The sequence below is a fragment of the Ctenopharyngodon idella genome, chromosome 3, assembly GCF_019924925.1.
Source record: "Ctenopharyngodon idella isolate HZGC_01 chromosome 3, HZGC01, whole genome shotgun sequence".
Lineage (NCBI taxonomy): Eukaryota > Metazoa > Chordata > Actinopteri > Cypriniformes > Xenocyprididae > Ctenopharyngodon > Ctenopharyngodon idella.
In genome coordinates this window covers 9151068-9173636 of record NC_067222.1, presented here as the reverse complement: position 1 = coordinate 9173636, position 22569 = coordinate 9151068, and the positions used below count along the sequence as shown (strand labels likewise).

Sequence of the window (22569 nt, the reverse complement as noted above, 5' to 3'; positions counted from 1 at the left end):
AGGCAGATTTGTAACATCTTTAGTTGATTGGAACTTCTTAATTATTGCCCTGATAGTGGGAATGGGAATTTTCAATGCTTTAGCTATTTTCTTACAGCCACTTTCTATTTTGTGAAGCTCAACAATCTTTTGCTGCACATCAGAACTATATTCTTTGGTTTTACTCATTGTGATGAATGATTTAGGGAATTTGGCCTTTGTGTTTCCTAATGTTTACATTCCTGTGGAACAGGAAGTCATGGCTGGACAATATCATGTTCATGATCACCTTGGTGTGCTAAAAAATGTAAATATGAATGGGAATATACTTCAGAGATATTTTACTCATAAAAAAATCTAGGGGTGCCAATAATTGTGGCCAACATGTTTTGGAGAAAAACATTTATTTCATAATATGATTTTCCCCCCACTTTCAATTATTTTCCTTGAATGAAAGATTAGATTTTTGCTAATTTTATGAATTAAAGGTCAAAAGGATAAACAATGCAGATTTATTTTTATAGTCATCTTTGATCATATTTACCAATGGTGCCAATAATTCTGACCACAATTGTATGTACAGAACTATACATGTCTTAAAAAAAAAAAAAAAATACAATAAAATGTACAATGACTTTCTTGACTATTTGGGTGGTATTACATGTCCATATAAATCCACCTCATATAAATCCACATATAAAATGCTCATCTAAATCCACCTCTGAACCATCTATTTAAAGTGGCATGTGATGTTGTGCTTGACTAGATCTCGCTTTTCCCCCCCCGGAACATTGCTCTTTGCTGATGTTCAAGGATGTTAATTTTTCAGCAACGATACAAGTCACTGCTATGGAAACGATATACTGTCTTGTCGCATTGGTGATAACTGGCAGGTTTACACCCTGTCTACATGTCTACATTGGATTCGTTGAGTCACCGACAGTAAACGCAAGCTCCATTCTATTTCTGACATATTCAAGAAACTTGTGCTGCGACAAGACAAAAGAATCCAGATTGTTCACTTTGACAGACTCATCTGGTGTCAACACAGTTTTAGAATGTTTTAGACCATATTTTTTTTTACAAGTATTACAAGTTTCAGCATGAATCTTTGACGTAATCTCACCCTAAACAAACGTCCCCCTTTCAAAAATGTTGCCTCAAGTGGTACTGCCCCATTGGGAAATGCTGCTTTGCATTATTTAACAAACATCTACTTATTAAATGAAGTCAAACTCTGCAGGACAGTGTTCCTCCAGGATGTAAATTTAAGACCCCTGATCTACAGTCTCTTTCTCTCCTTCAGCTGCTTTTCTTTCTGCTGCTGTTTTTAGATTTACAGCTGGATGCCTTGAACATCTGAAGGCCTTTAAACTTCTTGTTGAATTTTTCCAGCTGTTTGTCCGTCTGTGTCAGGAGATCTAGAGAGTGAGAGTCAATCTGATGAGAAATTGATTGTGATGAAGTAAATCAGTGTGAGTGAAAGAAGGCCGTTTCTCACCTGTCCTCTGGATCACAGCAGACAGCATCATGTCCTCCTCCTTTTCCCTGATGAAGAAGACAACACATACATCAATAACACATGATTATCATGTGACCGCACAATGCTGGGGTCAGGTGATCTCTGACCTCTGTCTGTCCAGATCCAGGCAGCTGATGATATCATTCCTCTGCTGGATGATTGACAGTAGGCGTGACATGAGCTGATGTTCCTGCTGTCTGTCATCTGAGCTCCAGTCTTGTTCTGGACAATCACACACACATTCATCAGAAACTATAAACTACACACTTTTTATACTTAAATAATTTCATGCACTGGAAAAAGTGATTTTCTGCCTTTTTTTCCAGTACAAATATCTAAACTTTCTTAAATCAAGATATTTGGATTTGCTTAAAAAGCAAAATTGCATTAGATAAGAAGTCTTTGTGGTGTGTAACACACCCGGATGATAAAAGGAGAAGCAATGACAGTGCAAGACAAGATAGAACCAGGCCTGGGATATTTATGTTGTGATTCATTGTGTTCATATGTGGCAGTCGTCCATGAGGGGCTGCTGCTTTTGTTTTGTTCTTTATGATTATTTTGTCATTAACGTTACATTCATCATTTGCAGGTTCCTGCATCCTTCTTCCCTGAACTCTGAACTTCATTACAATCGTGTCAAAAATTGATGAAAATAAGGTGAGACTGCCAGACTAGAGAGCACAGGGACAACCAGACATGGGACCATTGGACTCGGAACATCCAAACTACTGGACTTGTGACCACTGGACTTGGGACAACCAGACATGGGAACACTGGACTTGGGACAACAAGATGACTTGACTTGGGGCCGCTTTACTTGGGGCCATTGGTATTGGGACAACCAGACATGGGACATTAAGAAACATGACTGATTCAGTTAGTCACCTGGTTTGTTGAAGAGGCACCTGAGCTCAAACTCTACATCAGCCTGCTGCTGCTCCAGACGGCGCTGTCTCAACCTGAAAACACCGAACAACAATTCCTGTCAACATGTTGTGCATTCATGTTATTGTTTTTACCAACATCACACTGCAAAAATTGGCATAAAAACTGACTTTTCCTATATTTAAGAACATGCAAATTCAAATGCTAAACATGCTAATAACATCCTTATAATTCAAAAGGATAAACATATATATATATATATATATATATATATATATATATATATAAACAAGTAAACATTTTTCTACAAGGGTTAAGTTTAGGGTTTTTCAGGGATTAGAAGAGGGAAAATACAGTTATTTCAATATAAAACCATCATGTCTATGGAAAGATCTCATAATAATAGTGTGTGAAATGTACCAGTGTGTGTGTTTGTGTACTCACATGTACATCAGCTCAGCATCTCTGCGCACTAACATGTTCTTCTTATGAATCAGAATGAACCAGTCGACCAAAAGGTTATCTGAAACAAACACATCATTCATGACTATACAAAAGCACCTCTGACTCCACACAAACAAGCTTCAGTCATGCTGATCTAATGAAAATCTCTTGAAAAAAGTCTGGCGGCTCCTCATCTCACTTTCCAACTCCACTCCTCCATAGTAGCTGTTACTGTTTTTTTGTCTGTTAGCATGTTTGTTAGCATTAACATATCTGTTGTTGCGTGAGTGACACCGGTCCTACTTGACCCGTGAATCGTTTGTCTGTTAGCATGTTTGTGAGCATTAACGTGTCTGCTGTTGTTTGAGGAGGTTCAAGTGTTTCTCACCATCCATTCGTCTCCTCATCTCATAATGTCATTCTCACCATCTGTTCATCTCCTCATCTCTCTCCAGCTGCACTTCTCTCCTCTATATTTGCTGTTACTATATGCCAGTGGTTCCCAAACTTTTTAGCGTGGAGTACCCCCTGAAGGGATTACCATCCTTCTGCGTACCCCCTCTCTTCCACTTAGACTGCAGTCACACCTTTACCATTAAGGGACAATATTTGCCCCCTAAATTGATTCTTCAGTGCATCTTTTTACCTTTACGAATAACTTTATAAAATAAATAATGTTTTAAATAAAAAAAATGTTCAATAGAGAAATATGCAGTGATGGTAAAACTAAGTAAAACTTTTAAATATTAAACTAAAACCACCAGTAGGTGACAGCAAGTCACTGTTTTTATGAGTGAGTCATTGAGTCATTCATTCAGTAATGAAGCAAGTCGCTGTGAATGAATCATTGAATCACTGACTCTCACGATTCGTTCAAAACCGCAGAATTGTCTAGAAACACAGACGTGTGTTGTAGTTCTGCTGTGGTTTTCGTTAGAACTATTATTTCATTGCAAAATAGAGTAAATACTGACAGTACTGTATTTAAAATGTATGTTTTGTTTTTTGATCTGTTGTATAATAATGTCACGTTTGCAGTGGATATTTGGGAACAATTCTTGCTCGTTATCATCATTAAATACAAAAACTCACACAAGGTATGTTTTTGTATCGGAGAAAGTTTGAGTCTTAAATCGAAATTAATCCACTATCTGTGTCTATATTTGTTCTTCATGCCAGTAAGTGCTAAATCCCCACTTTTACAAAGGTGCATTGTTGAGAACGGCAGTAATTTAGCGCGATTTAAGGCAGAGGAATCTGCACGCAATCTATCATATGCATGCTGCTTGTGTGGATACAGTCATTTTTGACTGCAAAAGATGAGGTAATTTGATTAAATGTACTGAATAGAAAGGCCGTTAGAAATACATGTTTTAATATTATTTTAAAGTAGTATTAAATGAACTACTCAGCATTTTGTTTGCGTACCCCCTTTTGTCACCTCACGTACCCCCAGGGGCCTATGCGTACCCCAGTTTGGGAACCACAGCTATATGCTTTCCTGTTAGCGTGTCTGTTAGCATTAGCATTGGCGTGTCTTTTGTTGAGTGAGGAAGTTATAATGTGATTCTCACCATCTGTTCATCTCCTCATCTCCTCTACTCTATATTAGCTGTTACAATATGTTTTTCTGTTAGCATGTCTGTTAGCATTAGCGTGTCTGTTGTTGAGTGAGGAAGTTATAATGTGATTCTCACCATCTGTTCATCTCCTCATCTCTCTCCAGCTCCTCTACTCTATATTAGCTGTTACAATATGTTTTTCTGTTAGCATGTCTGTTAGCATTAGCGTGTCTGTTGTTGAGTGAGGAAGTTATAATGTGCTTCTCATCATCTGTTCGTCTCATCTCTCTCCAGCTCCTCTACTCTATATTAGCTGTTATTATATGTTTTTCTGTTAGCATTAGCGTGTCTGTTGTTGAGTGAGGAAGTTATAATGTGATTCTCATCATCTGTTCATCTCTTCATCTCTCTCCAGCTATTCTACTTGATATTAGCTGTTACTATATGTTTTTTTCTGTTAGCATAAGCATTAGCATGTCTGTTGTTGAGTGAGGAAGTTATGTGTTTCTTATCATCTGTTCATCTCCTCATCTCTCTCCAGCTCCTCTACTTTATATTAGCTGTTACTATATGTTTTTTTTTCTGTTAACATTAGCATTAGCGTGTCTGTTGTTGAGTGAGGAAGTTATAATGTGATTCTCATCATCTGTTCGTCTCCTCATCTCTCTCCAGCTCCTCTACTCTATATTAGCTGTTACTATATGTTTTTCTGTTAGCATGTCTGTTAGCATTAGCGTGTCTGTTGTTGAGTGAGGAAGTTATAATGTGATTCTCATCATCTCTTCATCTCTCTCCAGCTCCTCTACTTTATATTAGCTGTTACTATATGTTTTTTTTTCTGTTAGCATTAGCATTAGCATGTCTGTTGTTGAGTGAGGAAGTTATAATGTGATTCTCACCATCTGTTCGTCTCCCCATCTCCTTCCAGCTGCACTCCTCTCCTCTATATTAGCTGTTACTATATGTTTTTCTGTTAACGTGTCTGTTAGCATTAGCATTAGCATTAGCGTGTCTGTTGTTGAGTGAATAAGTTATAATGTGATTCTCACCATCTGTTCGTCTCCTCATCTCTCTCTCCAGCTCCTCTCCTCTATATTAGCTGTTACTCTATGTTTGTCTGTCAGCATGTGTTAGCATTAGCATGAATGTTGAGGTGAAAACAGGTTATAGTGTTATAGTTTCTCACCATCCGTTCTTGTCCTCATCTCTCTCTCCAGCTGCACTCCTCTCTTCTCCAGCCTCAGCAGACTCTCCTCCAGCTCCTTCTGCTCCTTACACACCTCCTTCTCTGACACGTGTGTGTCTGTGATCACCTGAACACACAATCAATCATCCTTTAGTCAGAAAACAGAGACTCAAACATCTGATGGTGAATTCTAAAATATCAAAAATAATGATCTTTACAATGGAACTGAATCAACACTGAACTGACTTCAGCTGAACAATGACTCAAGTTTCTTCTAGAGCTGCTGTACATCGGAAATGAACTCTGTTTGCATCATTTTCTTGTTATCAATGTAAAGATGCTTTGAAACGATCTGTATTGTATAAAGCGCTGTATAAATAAAGGTGACTTGACTTGACAATCCTCATGGAGCAGATGGGAATGTTGTGTTTCTGATCCTGTGTTGAATATGTGTTAATGTCAAAATCATTTAAGGTTTGGAAATATTTAACATAGTTTTGCATCTAAAATTGTGCATTAAACTGAATTAAAAAGCTCACATTCATTACATTTTTGTAACAGTTGCTGCAAATGGTTCATCACAAAGCTCAATTGCTATAAGAATAAGAATTGCTGGACTAAAGTCTTTTTCTTGTTTCTCTGTCTTGTACTGTGTGTCTGTAGTGTGATCTGATGGTCTCTAATCATCAGTATGAAGCATCATTCACTCCAGCAGCACAACAAAGAGTTTCTGTCTCACCTTCCTCTTGATGAGAGGGAAACCGTGGGCAGCCTGATGCATGCTGGGAGCTGAACATGAGGTTTGTGGTTTGTGTGCAACTGAAGTTTTGCAACTGAAACGGTTTTGCTTGATAAAGAGAAACAGATGATATAGAGAAAAACATGAGATGGTCTGATGTTAACAAACACACTTAAACAATATCCTGTGAGACTGCTAAGAGAACAACAACAACCCACATCCACAAACTGTGACTCTTCAGTCTGAGCTTCAGACGTCATGTGATTCTTTCATTAACTGACTCACACACATCAACTAACCAGATAAAGGTGATAATCACTTTAAACACAGGTTATACAGAAATCACATGACTCTGAAAGGGAAAGTAATGCTGCATCATGTTCAATAAAATGGAGATCCTGGTTCTTGGTCTGAATCTGGGACTCAGGTCTAGTCTGGTTTCAGAGGGTCTAGACTCGGTTCTGATCTCATCATGATTGCATGAAGAATTAGGTGAAGTTTGAGACTGTTGAAGTTCCTTGATAAAGCTGACAGATTTTGAGACACTTCTTTACTACCTAAGAGCAAATGGTTTGTTCAGTCGAGTCTCTTCTGGATCTCAGAACCAGTGCTTTTCTCAGATAAACCTGATACTGAGCGTCTCTGCTAACATCAGCAACTCTATTCCCAGAACACAAGACTCATCCAAACTAGAGTCTAAATATAAACCAGCTTCAGCTAGTGAAGAACCAGTGCTGGTTAAATAAACCTGCTGGTTTGTCTGAGTTCAGAAACTTCAGAAACTACCTCAGTTTTACAGGTTTCTAGTTCTTCCTGCTGTTTTTATCCTTACTAATTGTCTTACTGTTTTGTTTGTCACTAATATTATTATTTATTTTGCTTATCTTACCATGTTTTTATCTTACATATTTAATGCACACAGTCTAAGTAGCTGAGCAGGCTTACATTTCACTGCAAGGTTTATTCTCTATAGATCTGAGAATGTGAATCTGTGATTCTGTGAATGTGATTCTTTGTAGAATTGAGGATAAATAGACTTTTTAATCCAGTTTCATGAGGATCAGCAGGGTCACATGATGGACGTATTGTCATTCAGTACCTCTTCATCCTTGGACTCATCCTCATCATCCTCCAGGAAGGGGTTAAAGGTCGTGGGGCAGCAGCGGGAATGAGCGGAAGGAGCCGGAGCCGGAGGAAGGCGATACCAGGGACCCGGATCAACCAGCTTCATCCAGGGATGATCCTTATGCACGGCGCTCTGAGACGGTACTGAGACGAGGACGAGACAAACATGAGACACAATAAAGCATGTGTTACAACTGATAGTTTGCATCATAACTAAATTTAAAGAATCAAGATAAGCTATCATTGTAATAATGATATATTTTGGATTAAATATATAAAACTGTTATATATAAAAGTTATATAAATATCTCTGCTATGAAAATTGTATTTGATGAGTGTTTTTGTTTTGTGGGCATTTATTTGAATGGCGCATAAATAAATAATAATAATATTGAACCATGCTAAAAGAAAAAATCAAATCTAGCTGTCATCACTGTAACAATATTAATAAGATTAAATAAGATTGTTTTAGTAGCTATGAAACAATATCAACTTAAAATGGTTCTATGAAGATTATTTATACAGTTTTAAATTATTCAGTATTATGTGTTTCATGTTTTCTGTACTATTCACTTGAACACTCAGAAAAAAAAAACACTTAAGAAAAACAATAAAATGTCTCAGAACTCAATATGAAAAAAATGGATCTTTTTAATATAGAGGAACAAGCTGAGAAATCACTACTAAACTTGAGAACTAAAAAAAAGTCACAATACAACATTATCAATTATTCATTCCCCAGTGCATGCTGGGAAGAGAGTGAATGAGACTGATCGTAAAAATAATGTTTTCCCTATTTGAATTCAAATAAATGCATTAATCATTAATTATCACTGAACAGCAGTGATGGGAATAACGGCGTTATAAATAAACGGCGTTACTTTTTTCAGTAACGAGTAATCAAACAAATTACTTTTTCCCCCGTTACAACGCCGTTACCGTTACTGACAAAAAAATGCTGTGTTACTATAATTGAGCTCACTGAAGCGTTTTTCATCTGAGTAGGCTCTCTCTCTCAGCCATAGGACCTGCAAAGATTTTTCTCTGGTGTGTGTTGGGGTTAGTCATACACAAGTGTAATTTTAAACTGATAATAATGTACGATGCTCTCTCTGTGTGTGTGTGTGTGTGTGTGTGTGTGTGTGTGTGTGTGAGAGAGAATGCGAGCGGAGCGCGAGCTCAAACCAGAATACCCTTTGTGACATGTTGGATTGAAAATATGTGAAATAAGTTTTTTCTAGTCGACTAGTAGTTGTTAATTTAAGCCATTAGTTGACTAATCACATTTATATTAATTTAATTTCCTAAATACTGGAGAGAATAAACCATGATAATGAGCGTTTACGTAATATAGGCTATATAGCACTCAAGCCACGCATAAAGCTTGCCATAAAAAACGGCTAAAGTAATGATTGTGAATGTGACAAAAACAGCAAGGAGACATTTTAATTGTTTATTAATAAAGAAATGTTTTCTGAATCAGTGTCAGCTGCGAAGATGGCATTGACAAATGAATTATTTCATTTTAAAGTAGATATTTCAAGCTTTCTATAGATATATTTCTCATGTCTGTGAGGCAAGCAGCCTATACGCTGAGTTTCGGTTCATTTAGCCTGTAAGATGCACTCCAGTTCACGCACAAGTGATCGCGCCGGCGCCTCCATGGCATGATTATATTGTCTGCTATATTTGCTTCTTATTCATTAAATCCAGGCAATTGGTTGATGAAACATTGATTAAACTTAAGATACAATTTTTACAAAATGAAATTCACTTTAAAGAAAGGCTTTCTACAAAACAAAACTTAATGAAGTGGTTAAAATCATGTCTGACCCACTCCATGTCTCCCGATATATTGCGCATCGTATAATCACATAGATGAATTTAAAACATAACATAGGCCTATTTAAACATAAATATGAAACTACATTTTCTTTAATGGCTACCAACACGTAGTACAGCACAGAGAAATTTCATGTCGTGAGCAAGAGCGGATCATGAGTCACGAGTCGGATCAAGCATAATTTATTTTTAGACTTATATTTAATATTGTGGGCATCCAAGTTATTTGACATATTTTCTTTTTTTTTTTTTTTTTTTTTTAAGTAATGCAATAGTTACTTTCCCTGGTAATTAGTTACTTTTATAATGATGTAACTCAGTTACTAACTTAGTTACTATTTGTGAGAAGTAACTAGTAACTGTAACTAATTACTTTTTTAAAGTAACGTGCCCAACGCTGCTGAACGGCTCCTCGAAATGTTTAAATTTCTTTGGATGTAGAATTGGAACTGTTTGTTTATGATGTTTATACTGTAACAATAGTAACTGTTATATAGTAACTCAGGAGTGAAGATTCTAACCGTTGTCAGGGCGATGGTCCTGTGATCTGGGGGTGGGGCTAGGAGGTTCCTGAGGCTCCGCCCTCTTTCTGGGAGCAGGTTTGGGAGGTTCTTGGATGTCTATGTCTGATGAGGTGGAGAAATGTTCATCATTCACCCTGTCTCTTTCCATTTCACTTCTGTCTCTGTCTGTCTCCCTTCTGTCTCCATCTGTCTCACTTCTGTCTCCATCTGTCTCAGCATTATCTGCAGGCTGGTCGTGTTCAGGAGCAGCTTTGCAGTGATAACTGCACTGCAGTAAACCAGTCTCATTGTCAACTGTGAAAGAGATCGGCAGCAGAGCGCGATGGCAGCGACTGCATCTGAAACACAATGTGAGATGATCAGGTCTATCAGAGTGTGTATGTGTGTGTGAGTGTGTGTGTGTGTGTGTGTGTGTGTGTGTGTGTGTGTGTTACCTGAAGCAGGCGCGGTGATACAGGCGTCCCTTCACCAAAACCCTCTCAATGAGATGAACACGTTTGTGACAAACACAACAGACTCTTTTATCTGAAGATCTGATCATATCTGATGAGAACTGAGGGAATGAGAGAGAGAGATGAATTATTAGACAGACAGACAGACAGACAGACAGATAGATAGACAAAGAGACAGACAGACGTATAGACAAAGAGACAGACAGACAGACCAATAGACAAAGCGATAGACAGACAGATGGACAGACAGGCGGAGAGACAGACAGACAGGCAGATGGACAGGCAGACAGACAGACAGAGAAACAGACAGACAGGCAGATGGACAGACAGACGGAGAAACAGACACAGGCAGATGGACAGACAGACAGACAGACAGACAGAGAAACAGAGAGACAGGCAGATGGACAGACAGACAGACAGACAGACAGATGGACAGACAGACAGGCAGATGGACAGACAGACGGACAGACAGACAGGCAGATGGACAGACAGACAGATGGACAGACAGACGGACAGACAGACAGACAGATGGACAGACAGACAGGCAGATGGACAGACAGACGGACAGACAGACAGGCAGATGGACAGACAGACAGACAGATGGACAGACAGACAGACAGAGAAACAGAGAGACAGGCAGATGGACAGACAGACGGAGAAACACAGACAGGCAGATGGACAGACAGACAGACAGGCAGACAGATGGACAGACAGACAGATGGACAGACAGACAGAGAGACAGACAGATATACTGATGGAAAGACAAAGAGACAGACAGACGGATGGACAGACAGACAGGCACATACCTGAGTGTGTGTCTGTTCTTGTGTTCTGGTACTGTTGGGTTCAGCCTCCACACAATTCTTCAGACTGTCTGATCAGATCCAGAGATTATCAATAAATTAAAATGACAAATTTCAGCTCTAGTGATTCATGATGAACACGTGAGATCTTCAATAGTTAACTCTCATGATCCGTACCATGAGATTTTCCATTGAAGACACAGTAGAGCTGTGAGACATAAGTGATGATGGACAGAAGATCCGGCTCTTCCTCACACAACAGCTCATCCGGATCAAGCAGAGCAGGAATTCCAAGCTCACGCTCCGCAACATCAAACGCCTGATGATGACGAGATATAAAGGACATGATATGGACAAACTACTCAACCAGAACATTTAACACAGGTACAATAATCACAGATAGTTTAACTAGAGCAAAAAATTGAGATCTAAGATGGTTTACTCTCATTTCTAAGGATAAAGCTTCCATCTCACATATGAAGCTTCAACACCTTCAGCTCCAGAAACTAAAGTCCAGCTCAGAAACTCACCAGACGCATGTTCTTGTAGACGTTGTGTTTGGACAGAGAGTGAAAATCACTGCAGAGAGAAACAAACGGAGAGCTGAAGATACACCAGACACATGCTGAACACATCTGGATATGAAAAGAAACTGACATGAGAGGTTTCTAAACAGAGCAGAAAACACTACTAGAGATAGATACTAGAGTAGATTCTAGAGTAGATATAATCTAGAGCAAGAGTTTTCAATCTGGGGCAGGAGGGAGTGTGGGGGTCCAAAAAAAAAAAAAAAAAAAACACACACACATATATATATAAACATAAAATGTATATTTAGGACTGTTAACAGGTAAAATGTGCACTACCATAATATTTAATGTTTTGACATGATAAATCTGTGAAATTTGATAGTTTAATTTCATTATTTCATTCTGCCTGAAAATAATAAATCATTCATTTATTAAAATTATTTTATTAAGCTGACAGTATTAGGGAAAAAACAAATCTGTTTATAGTGTGGCAACTATTTTAACAAGTTACCATAGAATACTATATGGTAAATGTTCACGTTCAAAAAACCTTTATATTATTATTATTATCAGATTATATCATGGCACTGAACAATTACAGTAAAATACCATGGTACTTTATGAGTGGTGCCATATATATTATATAGCTTATCTTATTATTATTATTATTATTATTATTATTTTTAAAAATCATGACTGTGTTGATTCTTACAGTAGATCATAATAAACTCATGACTCCGTGAATCAGTGTTGATTCTTACAGTTAATCACATTAAACTCATGACTCAGTTACAGTAGATCGTAATAAACTCCTGATTCTTACAGTAGCTCGGGTCTGTGTTTGTGGATGATCGCACAGAAAGCCAGTCCATCTGTGAATGAGGAGCTCATATCTGTGAACTGAACATCAGGGTAACCTTCACAAACATCTCGACACCAGTCCTGAAGAGCTTTCAGTGAACACATGACTGGATATACTTCAGTCAGTCCGGTTAAAGCATCATTGACGCGAGGACGCGCTCTTCATACCGGAATAGAGACACCGGTCAAAAAAGGGAATCGATCAATCATGTCGCTGTTCATCGGTTTCAGGTTTACATTCCAGTTCCGTTCTTTTCACACAGCTGCAAAAACTTTCTCTTTTATAAATGTATAGGCTGCTCCACCAAAACTCAACCCCAGGATTCGCATTTCTGTTTTCAGTGTCGCGGTCCGTCAATCTGTTGCTCCGGTATAACCTGTAGTTTTTTTATTAGATCAAACCGAACAATAATCGCGTTCACAGAAGCAAATAAACACTGTATGTATACAGATCCAAAAACTTGCGCTGTAAATCCAACAGATGAGATTTTATTCTCATAAAATACTCCAAAAGAAACACTTCATCAGGACATGTCTGAAAACCAAATTATCTAACACACTGCTGCACGAGCTTTAAGTCTGAAAAGGTAAAACAGTTCCTTTCAGGTTGTGGTGGAGCAAACAGCTCGAGAAGGCTGCTGTGAGCATGCGCGACACACACACACACACACACACACACACACACAGAGAATACTTCTGTGTGTGCTTCTGATGCAGTTTTCACAGAAGTCACAACGCCACCTGCTGGATCAGATCAGACACAACAGCAAATAGAGAGATTCACAAATCACAAATATTAAAGCAGAATTTACAGCAAATATCTAACATTCTAATCTATTAACCCAATTATCCCAGTGTTGCTGCTGCTCAAACATTAGAGATCATCGAGGCTATTAGAGCAACGCCAGAGTCTTCATGAATAAACTGGAATTTAAAGACCTTAATGCAGTGAAACAGAGATCAGAGCTCCACAAACAGCAGCACATGATTCAGTTGACAGCTGATAAAAGTGAAAGAAAAATAACAATTTGTACAAACTCACTTCTGATGGAAAGTATCTTTGAGCAAAGGGATAAACTTGAAATGGATCAAGCAAATAAAAAGCATGAAAAACACAGCCAGGTTTGCACAGGGTGTGTGAAAACACACTCAAAATACTGACTGTCACAGGGCAGATCAAAACATTTAATCATGCATGACCATTGTCTAAAACAACAAGGCAGCCGGATGAGGAACTAGAAATAACGATACAGATACATACTCTCCCCATCAATGCCAGTCATGTTTGATTTGATGAATGTTTGGATCTTTCTGTTTCTTATGCACTATTAGGCTAAGTTGTTTTCCCAGAGTCACTCACCTGAGGTCTCCAGCGAACCAGCATAATTCAACTACAAAATGCATGATTTAGGCTATTATTTCATATATTATTAAATATTTTTTAAGTGTTGAATAGCTCTGATATCACAATCTGTAATAAAATTGCACGTCGGCAAAACAAGTGAAGATGTCACGCCAACATACTGGGATTTCCGCACGATTAACCCTTAAATGCATACCTCGGGTCTTTAGTGACCCAGGGACGTCATTCACTACCCTCCTCCTCATTTTTTAAAGTTAGACTTCAACCTTCTTGGTATTCCTCAATCAGTTCATTATAAAGAATATAACAAGAAAAAAAAAAATCATAACATTATAAAAGACTGCCTATTTTTGAATTCATTTTTTTGTAAAAAAAAAAATTGTATGGGGTCGCTAAAGACCCGAGGTGTGTAACAGTGTAGGCATATTTTTTTCTGCACAACAATAATTAAATCTTAGATGACAGAATAAGAGCAATTCACCTTTATTCCACAAGGTGGCAATGTCTGATACACAATGCTGAAGTGACGACTCATTCAGACAGAAAAGGAAATAATAAGAAAAACATGAAATGGCTCAGTGATTTACTGCAGAGCAAGTACTGAACGCCATCAAGTATGACTGTAACTGTTACTGGATGGATCTGGTGAAGCTGTTAGCGATCGAAATATTGATTTTGAAGATGTTGAAAATTATATAGTTCTGAGAATATGTTTGAGATCGCGAATGGGATCATATTCGTGACCTCAAATATAAAACTAGCCCATTATTTGCTGAATGTACTGGGAAATGAGCTCTGAGGAGGACAGTGATGATGGTATAAAACATCTGCTCAAAATGAGCCCTTCCAAGCTCCAAAAGGTAACAAAATATGCTTTATTATATTCTTCTGTAATTGTTACTCTAATATCAGAGGAGTTTTATATTATCGCGACAGGTAGAGATCCTTCCGTGTTAGATATAGATCCGGGTCGATAAAGACCCAAATATGTAAGAATGATTGGCAAAACAGTCATGCGTTTAAGGGTTAAAATAAGAGGAGATTAGATTTATTTAGCAAACATTATATAACAAGTCAGCCTTTTTATAAGAAGTCTCCCTATATATTTTTATAATGCAAATGTCCTAAATATGTAGGTTTTTGTTAACACTTTATTCGAGTGTCATTATTACATGTAGGCTAATTACCATAGTAATAACAGTAAATTATGTATAATTACATGCAACTAACCCTTATAACCGTATAGTAAGTACATGTTGTTAATCAATAGTAGGTACTCGGTATTTAAATATATAACAATAGCCTATATATTATTAAAGAATAAATGAAGGAAAACCCCAATTACTTCATTCATTAATGGATGGTTTACTGACAAATACATTTGTATAGGGTTAGTTACATTCATTTTAAATGTTGACAAAATATTGTTTACATCTGATTAATTTTATTGAGCTAAAACATTTCAACACCGCTGATCTAGCACGGCACGTCGCTGTTTCGCTGGTGTTTCTGATGGAGTCACAGCGCCTCCTTCAGGAGACAAACAGCAGCGCATGATTCAAAAGTGAAAGTGAAAGTTGTTCCGACATTTAAGTTCTCTTCTGACATTACACGTTTCACCTTTGCTATCTAGTGTGCTTCTTACCAAGATGTCTTTCCTACTGTTGGAGCGTAAATGGGCTTTATCCAATATACTTATTTATTTCACCTTCAGTGTGGATTTATTTATTATTTTTATTATTTTTATTTTTTTGACAAACAGAATCCTGTTTTATGGAATATTCAGCTCTAATAAGTGAGCAATAATTGACGACGGGCTGTTAAATTCTTAGAAAATAATGCACACCCTAGTGGTAGTGCGGCCACGAGTTGTAAAATGTAAAATTAATTTGTTACCGTGCATGTTTTGTTTTTTGAAATAAAAAAAATATTGATAGAAAATATAGATGGAAATACTATTTTACCATGGAAACATGCTGTTGCAAGTCAGAAAGAAAAACTCACATGTTTGATTAATAGCATTTTTTTTGAATAGCTAAATTTTATAAAATTCAATTTGAGTCTGGAAAATCAGCTCTCTTCAAATAAAAAGATCTTTCTTTGGGCACTTAGTCTAAGATGTTAGTTTCTTGAGCAAAGTGCTTCAAAATATCCAGATAAAATGAAATATGACAGAGATATAAAATATGAAAACAGTCGCCCTGATGTCTGGTGATTCTCCAGATCTCTCTTGTCCTGTTGGAGAAACAGTGAAATGTCAAATCTCCACTGCTGAATCTACTTGAAAATTGCCTGATAAATAACAAAGCTTAAAAAAACATACCATCAGTTTCTTTCTCAAGGAAAGGTTCTTCAGCATCAGCTGCACTGACATTCAGTGGTTCAGTAGCTTGTCCTGGAAAACCACAAGAATATCACATGTGTAGTGTCAATGCAGCACTATTCTGAGACATGATATTTCATACAGCTGAAACAATATCTTAATATTTAAATTCTAAATAATATCTGAAAAAGGCATTATGATGTATCTAATAATTGACATTTGTCAAGAAGCCTATAGTGTAATAAGCAGTTATCTCTGAATCTATTTTTTGAGTAACTTGCCCAGAACTGGTTGTTTTGTGAGACTTCCTAACATATTATGACAATGTGGAATACATTTTACACCATTTAGACTTGTATCAAAATGTGTTTTATAGATAATAAAATTTTGGTCATGCCTACTTGTCAGACTAGAGTTACACCTCTTCCGCTAGCCATTTAGTGTAAATCGTTATCAAACCATTACTTGTTAAATATTTTTCTCACACAAGCACATCGCTTCACTTCAGAAGGCCTTTATTAACCCCCCAGAGCTGTGTGGAGTACGTTTATGATGGATGAATGTGGATGGATGCGCTTTCTTCAGCTTCATATACTTGTTGGTCCCATTCACTACCATTATAAATCTTTGATGTGTCAGGATATTTATTTATAAGTCTACATGAATCAGACCTCTGTCTGTCTTTCTGACACTCACTCTTGGCATATTCTGCTAGTATAATACGACACATGTTTTAATAAATGCTGCACCGCAGAGAAAGCCACATTAGCAGTGGGACAAAATAAACACTTGTAGTCACTGAAGCGGGACGAAACTAACAAGTGTTACTTTCGTCCCGACAGGAACATCTTACATTTAAACCCGATTTACTTTCATACTGAAAAATACTGACAGGTCAAACTTCAGGATGTGTTACAGGACTAAATAACCTGTAGATTGTCCATTATTGTGACACATAAAACGAGAAACACAACTTGTAAGTAGAAAAAAGTACCGCTTCAGCAATTTATTTACCGTACTCGAAAACTGTTTTCCTGACCTAACCGCGGGAAACAATGACGAAATCACATGATATTTGGCAGCTCCGTCAAGGGTTGAGTGCTGAATGTGCTGTCATAACTTGAAATGCAAATGTAGTCAGAGCTCTGAAAAAATAGCTTTGTTACTTTCGTCCCGCGTTACTTTCGTCCCGGTTCTCCGAATTCTCAAAACTTTTGGCTAGAACTGTATGTTGGAAATTAACATTTATTAATATGTTTAATACATGAACATTTATTAATAAGTTTAATGAATAATAATTAAACAATAAACATGCATTAAATTTCTTATTAATAAATGTTCACCTTTTGATTATTATTGTTGCCTCTAGAAATTGCAAACATTTAAACCAAACTACTGGGTTAAAACTACCCGATTGCTGGGTTTGTCCATTTTCAACCTAACTTGGTTTGCTTTTAACACAGCATTTTTTAGAGTTTACATTACTATGACTTACTAAATTGAGATAATGACTTTAAAAGTCATAATTATGAGATAAAAACTTAAGTATATTATGATATGAATTACAAACAGTGGTGGCAAATTAGCCACTGCTTATAGATCAAATATATTCGTTACCATAAATTTGTAATCTTATTTCCATTCTGTCATTACAAAGACATTTTAAATTGACACATGCTCGTTACTTACTTTGACTTTGGTTCTCTGATTAACTTTTAATCATTTACCTGCTTGAATTGAAGGCAAAGTCCCATAAAGAAGAAAAACACAAAGCAGAGCAAATTTAAATGCGCATTTAAATGCGGTTGTCACTCCTGAAACTTACAGTGTGTACGTGGCTGTGCGCAAACATGGAACAAAAGGAACAGAGGGTGGCTCAGATTCTGATGGCACCTCTGAAGAAGAAGATGAGCTCTGAAGACATGTGATTCAAATGATAGATAGATGAAATGTTTGCACTTTCTGTGCATATTTTGTTGTATGCATTGTACTTTATGTGTTTCTCATGCCAACAATGTTAATAAAATGATCAAATCCATTCAGTGGCACTCATCATTTCTCTTATTTTCACCGGAAAAAAATTTGGCTAGTGGAAATTCTGATTGGCTGCTGTTCAATAACTCTGATATCACTTATCTGTAATAAATCGAATTGCAGATGTCGTCAAAACAATTGAAGCCATCACGCCAACATACTTCCTCTATTAAAATAAGTTACCCTGTAGATTCTTACATTGCAAACATGCTAATCATGTAGTTTTTGGTAACACTTTATTTGACAGTGTCCTTGTTACATATGTTACTAGCCTTATTACCATAGTAATAACAGTAAATAATGCATAATTACATGCAACCAATCCTCAACCAAACTCTAATCCTACTTAATCTTACCCTAGTTAATTAATATTAGAGTAAACCCAACTTAATAATTACACTGTAACAATGACACCTAGTCAAAATAAAATAAAACAAAAATATTGTTTACATCTGATTAATGTAATTGAGCTAAAACTTTGCATCACCGCAGATCTAACACAGCGCGTCACTGTTTCGCTGGTGTTTCTGATGGAGTCACAGCGCCTCCTTCAGGACACAAACAGCGGCACATGATTCTAAAGTAAAAGAGAAAGTAGTTGTGAAGTTTTGTCAAAGTTCTCTTCTGACGTTACACATCGCATCGACTAGTGTGCTTCTCAGCAAGATGTCCTGTTTGAGTGCACATTATGTATATGCACATGGGCTTCATCCAATATACTTCTTTTTAACACATATTAAGCATATTAATGCTTCATCCAATATACTTAGTGTGTCTAATGATTTCACCTTGTTTTTTTTTTTTAACAGAAGCATGTTATGAAATCTTCGGTTTCAACAGTTCTAATAAGTAAGAAGAACACACAAAATCACATTATGTACGTGTTAGCATTAGCTGCACTGGCATTTAATGGTTTTAATAGCTTGTTCTGGAAAACCACAAGAATATCAAGTGTGTAGTAGCAGGGCAGTGCTATTCTCAGACATGATATTTCACACAGCTGAAACAATATCTTAAAATTTAAATTCTATCTGAAAAAGGCATTACGATGTAGCCTATATAATAACTGACTGAATGCTTTCAGTTTGCCTATCCAGTTTAGGGATAGACTAACTGGTTCTTTAATGCTCTTGTGGGATACACACAAAAAAATTGAATTCAGTTTTTCATCCTCCTTGATCTCCACACTCTTGCTCATCTGGAAGGATCCATCATGATTTGGTCTGATACTGTGGATTCAATCTCTTCTTCAGGAAGAGATGTGCGATTTTTCCTAATAGTCATCATCATGTCTACGGGGTAGAAGTCATGTGTCATACAGTTATTAAATCCAGGTCATGCAGCAGGCTCTTTTGCCACTCAGTCCATCTGAGGGCGCGTGTTCCGGCGGGAAATTGACGTCGATGCATACGGAGCTTCTAATGGCGGGTGCCTCTTTTATTTAGAAGGCGGGTTTTATTCCCCCATATTAGAAGAACGATTTACTTTCAGCATTTTTTCCCCAGCTGATTAATGAAAAAAACATTGACATCCAATCAGGATTGAGTGGCAGACAACAAAACTGCGGCAGATTATTGTAAACAGAACATCCTGTGTTGGCTGATAATCTGTTAGAGCCTGTTAGAGCCTAGAAAATAGTGATGTTTTTAACCAATAAGACAAAGGTAAGTTTATCTTGGTCTCATAAGACCACAGGACATGGTTCCAGTAATACATGTCCTTAGTCTGCTTGTCTTCAGCAAACTGTTTGCGGGCTTTCTTGTGCATCATCTTTAGAAGAGGCTTCCTTCTGGGACGACAGCCATGCAGACCAATTTGATGCAGTGTGCGGAGTATGATCTGAGCACTGACAAGCTGATCCCCCACCCCGTCAACCTCTGCAGCAATGCTGGCAGCACTCATACGTCTATTTCCCAAACACAACCTCTGGATATGACGGTGAGCACGTGCACTCAACCTCTTTGGTCGACCATGGCGAGGCCTGTTCTGAGTGGAACTTGTCCTGTTAAACTTCTGTGAGATACTACATATATATATATGTCTTATAATGGTGAAAGCAATGCAACACAAACCATTATAGTACTCTGCCAGTGTTTTTTTAGTCAGCTCCAGAATTATTGATAATTTCACATAAACTGTATGAACATACAGTACATCAATATATACTTATACAAAATATCAAAATAAAGAACAGTGTCTGCTTTTAAGCAAGCTGAGAAATCATGTTTTTAAAATCAAAGACTACATTTGGATCAGATTCAGATCGATGTTTAAAACGTAGATGGATTAGATTACGTCGACATTTCATTCGTCTAGAGCATCAGTGTTGACATCCTCAATCTTCTTCACGAATCTTCCTCTGTCTTTGTATCAGAGGTTGTCTGGTTGTACCAGTGCTTCTGTAGACACAGCTGACAGTCTGTTTCTCGAGTCCTCATACTGAAACACACACATGAATAGTTATGTTTTTTAATTCATGATTTAAATAAAACAACTGATATTCCCAGTTGAGTAGCACATCTAAAACACAAGCATTTTTTGCATTTGCATTTTTTGAACCTCTGCAGTTCATTTGCTTTGGTCAGATTATCCCTTCTAAACCTCTAGTCCCCATAAAAAGACTAAGTAAACCCTGAATGGTTAAATCAGATTCACAGCAGCAAATGACCAAATCAGATTCACAGCAGCAAATGGCCCTATCTTTAATCTTATGTTCCCCTTTTAATATAATCACCTCTTGGTTAACATTGTCCCAATAGTTAGTTTCACTGACGTCTGATGCACCCGCAGTGTCTCGTGACTCTCAATCAGTCAAATGTCAAAGTGTGTGTCAGATAATCTAGTAAACACCAAAAGAGAGCTAGACTTTACAACACAAAACTGAAAAGATTGAGTGGAATGCGTGGATCATCATTAATCTGTCACTACTCACCATTAATCTTTCTCTTTTTTAAGATGTAAAACACTAAATAAAGAATTGGCACTATAAGCACACCTCCAATCACTCCAATTATCTCTGTGACTGCCTTTGGTGGGGATTTTCCATCTATTCAAATGCAAGAAGATAAAAAGTGCTTATTTAAGGGGTGAAGTGGAGGTTCAAAATTTAAATTTCAAAAATGATATATCTGTCTCTATGTGTAACTGCTTTTAATTACCATATTTGAAGATGATTAGTTCTTTTGTTCTCTTGTGCGACACAAAACAATCATATTCATCTTTTTCCTCCTCCTTGATCTCCACACTCTTCCTCATCTGGAAGGATCCATCATGGTTTGGTCTGATTCCTGTGGATTCAATCTCTTCTTCAGGCAGAGATGCGTGAGTTTTCCTAATGATCATCATCACGTCTTTGTGGTAGAAGCCAGTGGCCATACAGGTGAGTTTTAGCTTGCTTTTGTAAATGGATTTTCTCGCAAACACACAGACATCTGGAAGAGCTGAAAACACAGGTATTAGTTTATCAATCAGCTGCAGATCAACAAATACAAATAAAATTCATTCACTCACAGCTGTTTCTGAGCTCCTTGTCTCCATATTCTCTGAATTTGTTGAGCCAGTCCACACACTCTTTCTCCAGGTATCCTTTGGTGTATTGGTTTAGGATCGGCACACTGTCCCATTTTCTCTTGGTTGGTAGAGCTTTATCAACTGAGGCGACCCATTGAGACTCTTTAAAATCAAAGGACAAGAAGTTTTTTCCATCATAGCTGTACTCATCAATGCCTTTGAGAAACTTCACTTCAGCTCCCTGCTGCTCAACTTCACAACCAACTCTCCGCTGAAGAACATGGAGATCTGAAATGGGCACAAATTGTTTGTTGTGAGGTTATAATAGTCTTAATAAAAATCATATGCAGGTTAAACTGTATGAATGTTTCTCACCTGAATCATTGTCTCATTCGGTTCATCAGAATGTGGACATTGATATTAAACCACCGTTCTTTGCTCTTTCTCGACTCAGTGCCTTTTTCCCAGTAATCCTCCTGCATTTTCTCTTTCATCCAGGGCTGTTTGGGAATCTTTCTCCTTTCTTCACTATTGTAATAGTCGATCTGTGTGTCGTCCAGCAGACCCATAGCAGTGAATTCATAGATGCCCGGCAGATCCACAGGTTTAGACAAGCCCGTGTAAATGTAAAACAGCGAGTGTTTCTCTGCAATGAAAAGGAATAAACTAGACATAAAAAGGCATAAAAGAACTACACTCTAAAAATGCAGTGTTACTTTTTAAAATTATTATTTTTTTAGGTTCAGCCAATTGGATAATTTTATTGGGTTATTTATTTATTTTTTTTTTTTTACCATTTTTACCCAGATGCTCTGTAGTTTTTGTGTAACCTAGGTGCTGGGTCAAACCCAATGTTGGGTAGCCTGTGCCAAACTGATTAAA

General features: G+C 37.3%; 1 protein-coding gene across 1 annotated transcript; it reads right to left on the bottom strand.

Annotated features, from left to right (window-relative positions):
- Positions 1–477: 477 nt before the first annotated feature.
- micall1b.2 (MICAL like 1b, duplicate 2) lies at positions 478–14276 on the bottom strand. The gene is made up of 14 exons (XM_051889267.1): positions 12420–14276; positions 11597–11645; positions 11244–11385; positions 11070–11137; positions 10246–10364; positions 9809–10149; positions 7420–7589; positions 6321–6428; positions 5582–5708; positions 2834–2912; positions 2390–2463; positions 1609–1723; positions 1481–1527; positions 478–1400 (listed from the first exon to the last, which is right to left on the bottom strand). The coding sequence occupies exons 1-14, from the start codon at positions 12560–12562 to the stop codon at positions 1282–1284; spliced, it is 1701 nt and encodes a 566-aa protein (XP_051745227.1). The 5' UTR covers positions 12563–14276; the 3' UTR covers positions 478–1281.
- Positions 14277–22569: the final 8293 nt, after the last annotated feature.

Excerpts from the sequence above, each read along its gene's own strand:
- micall1b.2 (XM_051889267.1), bottom strand. The coding sequence starts at position 12,562 with ATGTGTTCACTGAAAGCTCTTCAGGACTGGTGTCGAGATGTTTGTGAA. Across the intron at positions 10,150-10,245 it reads TATCACCGCGCCTGCTTCAG|ATGCAGTCGCTGCCATCGCG; the intron begins GTAACACACACA and ends ATTGTGTTTCAG. Across the intron at positions 1,401-1,480 it reads TGCTGTGATCCAGAGGACAG|ATCTCCTGACACAGACGGAC; the intron begins GTGAGAAACGGC and ends CTCACTCTCTAG.